Genomic DNA, 7,162 nt, shown 5'->3' with positions numbered 1-7,162 from the left:
TCTCTCACTTCCGTTATGATGGCCTGGCTTGGAGATCAAAAATGAAAAAGAAGGCGTAGCAGGAGTGCACACGAACTAAAAGTGACAACAAATTATCCAAAATTTAGAAAAATACACAAATCCCAATTTTCGTTTCTACTGAAAAGCCTTTACTAAGATCTGCACCTACGGCGGCAGGCCAAAAACTCATAGAAAGCATGTATACACCATAGGAATCACGCATCCAAAATGGCGCACAACGACAAATAGAATGCCATAGCTGCTACACACCACTCACAGAGAACCGACGACGCATGCAAAACGGCGCACAGAACCAGCGCACAGAGTCGAACGCACAGAACCAATGCAAAATCAAACGTGGCGCACACAACTAACTCAAGGGTCCACATAAACCAAGCAACCCCTCCCTCAGATCTTCCAAGTGGAGGAATGAACCGAGGAAACTGCCCCGGAATCCAACTATCGACTTCCGTTGGCCGCTCGTGGGATTCCGGGGCACTTTCCTCCCGGGAAAACGCTCCCCAAGGCCCATTCCACTAGCGCTGGTAACGCTGGAATCTTGAAGTAGAGGCGGAATCTCGAGAATCTCCCCAGGATTCCCTCACTCATGAAACAGTAGTAGAGGGTAAGTCCAAGGTTCCAAGCCATACAACGTTAGAATCTATGGCGCTTCTCCTTTGTTACGTTTCTCCCTCCTCCTCATCGCCGTCTCATCTTGTGATCAAACCGCTACTCCTGGAGAGAAGGCTAGCACACGGTAAGTTGCCTTTCCCCTATTTCAGTTGGATGGCCACCCATCTGCACCGTGAAAGGAGATTCACCTGCACAACGCTTGCAAAAGAGGCACTAATTGAGCTAGAAACCAACACCTCCTGTCATACTCATGTGCACCATCAGAATGGCATTGCCAGGCATGAATATTGCTCTACTGAAAGTTTGAATGACGAGATCCTCGATCAGCTGGGTCCAGAGACAGATGTGGCTACCTATGCCTCGCTTCTGCAGCGTTGCACCAAAGACAAGGCCCTGTATGAAGGTGAACGTGTGCGTGAGCACATGATTGGGCGTGGATATGCAGGCGACACATTTCTGAGTAACCTTCTTGTCCAAATGTACAGCAAGTGTGGGAGCGTGCAGCATGCACGTGCTGTATTTGACAAAGCAGTCCACCGGAACTTGTACTCTTGGACAATTATGATCGCTGCTAATGCCCAGAACGGGCAGGGCAAGGAGGCCATACAACTCTTTGGTCAAATGCAGGCCGAAGGCTTCAAACCAGATAAGATCACTGTCATCTGCGTTCTTGATGCATGTGCCAATGTGACAGCCCTAAAGGAGGGTCGAAAGATGCATGCTACTGTTGCTGGCAACGGATGGGAGTCTGATGTTGTTGTGGGGAATACCCTTGTCAATATGTATGGCAAGTGCAAGACCTTGGAAGATGCTAAGGCTGTGTTTGCAGAGATGGCAATGAGGGATGTGGTCACCTGGAGTGCCATGATAACAGCCTGTGCCCAGAATGGTTATGGCAAGGAGGCCATACATCTGTTCGGTCAAATGCAGGTGGAAGGCTTTGAACCAAACCAGATCACCGTCATATGTGTTTTGGATGCGTGTGCCAGTTTGGCATCCTTAGAACCAGGTCAAGAGGTGCATGCTACTGTTGCTGGCAAGGGGTGGGAGTCAGATCTTGTTATTGGAACAGCCCTTGTGAATGTATATGGCAAACATGGCAGCCTAGATGATGCAAGGGCTGTGTTTGCAGAGATGCCGATGTGGAATGTCGTCTCCTGGAATGCCATGATGGGAGGGTGTGCCCAGAATGGGTGCGGCAAGGAGGCCTTAGACTTGTTCCTTCAAATGAGGGCACGAGGCTGCGAGCCAGATAAGATCACGTTCATCTCCATTTTGGATGCGTGTGCCAGTGTGGCAGCCCTAGAAGATGGTCGAGAGATCCATGCTATTGTGACTTGCAACGGATGGGAGTCTGATATTGTTATGGGAAACATCTTCGTAAAAATGTATACCAAGTGTGGGAGCCTGGATGATGCGAGGGCTGTGTTTCTAAAGATGCCACGGTGGGATGTGGTCTCCTGGAATGTCATGATGGCAGCCTGTACCCAGATTGGGGACGGAAAGGATGCGCTCCAGGCATTTGGTCAAATGCAGGAAGAAGGTTTTGAGCCAGAAAAGATCACCTTCATTTGTGCCTTGGATGCGTGTGCCAGTGTAGCAGCTGTAGGAGAGGGTCGAGAGATTCATGCTGCTGTTGTTGGTACCGCTCGGGAGTCGGATGTTGTCGTGGGGACAGCCCTTATTGATATGTATGGTAAGTGTGGGAACATGGATGATGCGAAGGCTGTATTTGCAGAGATGCCACTGCGGCATATGGCCTCATGGAATGCCATGATGTCAGCATGTGGTGGTAGGGAGGCCCTACAACTGTTTGGTCAAAGTCAGGCAGAAGGCTTCAAGCCAGAGAAGTTCACATTCTTCTGCGGTCTGGATGCATGTGCCAGTGTGGCTGCCCTAGAAGAGGGTCAAGAGATGCACGCTATTGTTGCTGGCATGGGATGGGAGTTGGATGTTGTTTTGGCGAATACCCTTGTCAATATGTACGGCAAGTGTGGGAGTTTGGATGATGCAAGGGCAGTGTTTGCAGAGATGTCGAGGCAGGATGTCGTCTCTTGGAATGCCATGATGGCAGCATGTGACCAGAATGGGTATGGCAGGGACGTCCTACAATTGTTTGGTCAAATGCAGTCAGATGGCCTAGAGCCAAACAAGACCACCTTGGTCTGTGTTTTGGATGCATGCGCTAATGTGGCAGCTCTAAAAGAGGGTCATGAGACATATGCTACTGTTGCTGGTGGCAGATGGGAGGCAGATGTTGTTGTGGGGACATCCCTCATCCATCTATATGGAAAGTGTGGGAGCCTGGATGATGCAAAGGCTGTATTTGCAGAGATGCCAATGCACGATGTAGTCTCTTGGAATGCTATGATGGCAGTGTGTGCCCAGAATGGGTACGGCAAGGTGGCCCTACAACTTTTTGATCAAATGCAGGCACAAGGTTTTGAGCCAGACAAGATCACCTTCATCTGTGTTCTGACTGCATGCAATCATATAGGTTTTGTTGCTGATGGAAGGAAACACTTTACCTCCATGAATAGAGAGCATGGCATAACTCCCTCGATGGAGCATTATGTGTGCATGATTGATATTCTTGGGCGAGGGGGACTATTGGAAGAGGCAGAGGACCTGATTATCAGCATGCCATTTGAAGAAGTCGCTCCAGCATGGTTGAGCTTGCTTTCGTCTTGCAGAATTCACAGTGATATGGAGAGGGCTGCACGTGCTGCACAATTTGTTTTTGAGTTGGATCCAATTGATGCTTCACCATATGTGTTGCTAGCAGATATTCGTGCTAATTCAGGTATACAGATGGCAAAGTGAAAGTGACTAAGGCAATGCTATAGAATCATGTGCAGAAAGAAGGAGCAATTCTGCCTATGGCTATTCAAACGTCACAGTTTGTATTGATGTGAATTATTTGATGCATTTTTTGACGCATCACCTCCTCTAACGGAGGATTACTGTGTTCAGTTGCAGTCGTGAAGTAGGCACATCGGTGAGGCAGGCTATGTGCCTAGCATAATGCAATACTTTGTGAGATGGATGGGGAAGAAAAGGAAGCACGGCTGTGAAGCTGATCACTGCTTCTGAGCTCATTTCCACATCCGGGGGAACCCAAATTCAAAGGCACATGCCAAGGGAAAGAGAAAACCTCATGGAGGGGCTGATGGCTGCTTTTGAAGTGACGAATTAGGGGGAAGCAGGAATTTAATATGGATATGGCAATGTGTGGTGCCAAAGAAGATCCAAGGTGTGAGAGAGTGAGGACTGATCAAGGACACAAAATGGAGGGATGACCTATATGAAAAGTTTTAGACAGACAATAAAGAGTAGAGGAATGCATTGGTAGTGACATTCAAGACAGAATAGTAGTAGCACTAAGAGTGTTGCTTCATGGGACCCGCCTACTATTCAGTAGGGTTCTTGCATACATGGAACTCTTCCAAACACATTCATGTCAACAATAGTTTTCGAGTGTACTCATAAAGTGGCACACATTTTTGTTAATAGAGACGACACTCGTCCAAGAGGACTTCCATGCTGAGTTAACGAAGGCAAAGTAGGTGCATAGGGGATGCTAGTCTTGATATGCCTCATATAGCATCACTTGGTCGATTACCGGAGCCAAATACGCATGCATGCATATCCATACCTCATGTCACAACCATAAGATAGACACTAATGTACAACATGAATCCTATCCCTAGAATAATTGATCAATCGGTTGTGTTTCCCTTGCATATAAGACCGATGGAAAATCTATCACCATTATACATAATCAGGTCATATCAATATCCTCACTCACTCTTACTAAAGAGTTGCTTCATGGGACTGCCTATTATTCAGTAGGGTTCTCACATACATGGCACTCTTCCAAACACGTAATCATGTCAACAAGAATCTTTGAGTGTGCTCATAAGAAGAGGACATCCATGTTGAATTATAAAGGCAAAGTAGGTGCATGGCAGATGCTAGTATTGATATGCCTCATATAGCATCCCTTAGCAAATTATTGGAGCCAGATGCACATGCATGTCACAGCCATAAGAGACACTAATGTACATAATGAATTCCTATCCCTAGAATAGTTTATCAATCGACCTTACATATAATGCCAATGGCAAATGTGTCACTGTTATATGTGATTAGATCGTACCAATACCCTCACTCAGCCCTACTACTAGAAGAGAAAATTAGACTCTCTACAAACATAAACATTTATCAATAGATGTGTTCGACAACAATCTCACCAATCACCAGCACATGAAGTACTCAATGCTCATTGTAATGGAACCCTATCCATTAAGCACATTAGAGGCAAAGTGGTAGCCTGAGTGCACCCAAATATTTTTTATGACACAAATAAGTGTTCCTCATGGATTTGAAAATGAGCCCAATCTCACAGTGCTGCTAAGCATGTCTCTTGCTTTTCTCGTACCCTTCATGAAGTATTACATAATATCAAGCACATATCCTCATCAGTTCTGGATAGACTTTGAGTAGGTGTGAAAATTGGTCATTGTCCCTTGAGTGAGACTACGTGTAAGAAGGTGTTAACGAGAAATACCCGTGTCCGACTATTCAGGGACCTCAACTTTTGTGGAAGTATTCATTTTTGTCTAGCAATATTTGTTGTTTTATGCTTGTAATGAAATTGTCTATTCTTGTTTGCTTTTGTAGTGTAGGCATGTCCAATCCAATGTCGTAATTCTTTGTTACTTTCATTTTCCCTATTGTAGTTGTTGGTGTTACTATCTTGATTTTGTGTCGTATCATTTGGAAAGTTCTCTTCTTGTATATTTTCATTATATTGATAGTTATATCTCTTCCTATTTTCTTCTATAGTTGCTAGTCTAGCATAGCATGTTGTTTGCCAGCTTCCGTGTATTAGCAATTCCTGGTTCTTGTTCCCCTTGAAAGGGTAGTATAGTAGTAATTGTTCTCGGTAATAATTGTCGGGATCCTTGAATTTATTAAACATCATAAACCTTATTATTTTTTGTTTTTCCCTTTTCTTACAAGCTTGTTCTGAGTGATTATACTTTGATGTGAATGTTGCTATAGGCATATGTTGTCCATGTCAATTCTTCTTATGTATTTTTCAACTATTGAATCATATGAAATGTATGTGGAGTCGTTGGGGAGTTTTTGGAGTTGGTCCTTTTGTTTCAACAAGAATGTTGTGCACTCATTTGTTGTGAGTGGAGGAGTGCATTGTCCATTCTCCGCATGCGTTCTTGTGTGGAGGAGCTTTCACGCATACATGCTCTCATTGTGTCTTTCAATGATTATGTTATTGTGTTGTCCATTTTAGTCATGTATGATGCGCAATATGATGTTGTTGAATAGGGATCCCGAAAGACTTGTATGTCCATGTTTGATTGCCATAAATATATTATTTTCTTGTTGAATGCATTAGTGAATATGTCCTTTGGGTCACGTTTGAGAAATAAAGTTATTTTCGTGATATTTGAGTGTAAAGACATGAGATATGAATGGAAGTCTATCTCCAAGTGTTGCAACCATTCATTGAATGTCATTGTTGTGTTTGGCTCAGGGGAAAAATTAGGGGTGAATTTAAGCCCAAGGGCTAGCCCAAAATTAAAGGTGGGCTAATTTTTAGAGCCTCAACTTTGATAAATTCGCCCTAAAAGTGGTAGCAGGGTTAATATTTATAACTCTATATGGGGTAAGATTTGCCCATTGACCTACACTGTCATAATCTTGCTCCCTCCTTATTTTTTACCCTGGTTTGGCTCCAAGTTTTGAATTTGATCTTGTATTTTTTGGTACAAGTGCTGATATTTACCTCTATCTGTACCTTTAAGAGGGCTAAGAATCATTGTCTCATTTAAGGGTGGTTTTGGATAGTTAAATCAATAGTTCTTCTTTCCTTTCTTTGCACATGTTGTATGTTGATGTGTTTGTATTTCTTTCATGTTCTCATTCAACAAATTTTAATCGCGTGTGATGTGTTCATTTATAAAATTTATTAATTCTTGCATGTTATTAGAAGTGTATGTTGGTATGTTCTTCACCCAAAAAATTCCATGTTCATGTTAGCTCCCTCTACTTTGGAATTCGGTAATAGAGAAGTAATCAACAACATTTCCTAGTAATGTGGAGTCTTTTAAAATAAGAGATAACATTTGTTGTAGCTTGTGTACATACTGTCTAGTGCACAAGGTTGGGTTTTTTCGAATGAGTTGGTTAATTTCTTTATTTGTCAGGGCTTGTGAAAATTTGCAATTGTTGGAATTGTATTTTGTTTGGAGAGAGGCCGCCAAAGGATTCCATAATCATTTGGCACAAGAGAATGTAATCAAGAATGACGATGGTCCTAGTTGCCTCATCATTGCAAATGTCTCTTTTTTGAGTTTTTCCTTGTAGTCAAGTGAAGTTCGAAGGCTCTCAAAGTACCTATATCCTATTCCAAAATGTAGAATGGTCTCTATGTTAGTATTTTTCTTCACGTTTTTAGCATACAACACTTTGTTTTGTAGCATACCTTTTCTTAATCATACCC

General features: G+C 43.3%; 1 protein-coding gene across 1 annotated transcript; it reads left to right on the top strand.

Annotated features, from left to right (window-relative positions):
- The first annotated feature begins 629 nt into the window (after window positions 1-629).
- Window positions 630-4,215, top strand: LOC147904644 (pentatricopeptide repeat-containing protein At5g27110-like). The gene has a single exon (XM_087395019.1). The coding sequence runs from the start codon at window positions 664-666 to the stop codon at window positions 3,454-3,456; it is 2,793 nt and encodes a 930-aa protein (XP_087251145.1). The 5' UTR covers window positions 630-663; the 3' UTR covers window positions 3,457-4,215.
- The last annotated feature ends 2,947 nt before the right edge of the window (window positions 4,216-7,162 follow it).

The sequence above is a fragment of the Dipteris shenzhenensis genome, chromosome 2, assembly GCF_047967505.1.
Source record: "Dipteris shenzhenensis isolate YYH24624 ecotype China chromosome 2, Dip_SZ_1.0, whole genome shotgun sequence".
NCBI lineage: Eukaryota > Viridiplantae > Streptophyta > Polypodiopsida > Gleicheniales > Dipteridaceae > Dipteris > Dipteris shenzhenensis.
The sequence above is the reverse complement of the archived record's forward strand: the minus strand, read 5'-3'. Positions and strand labels throughout refer to the sequence as shown.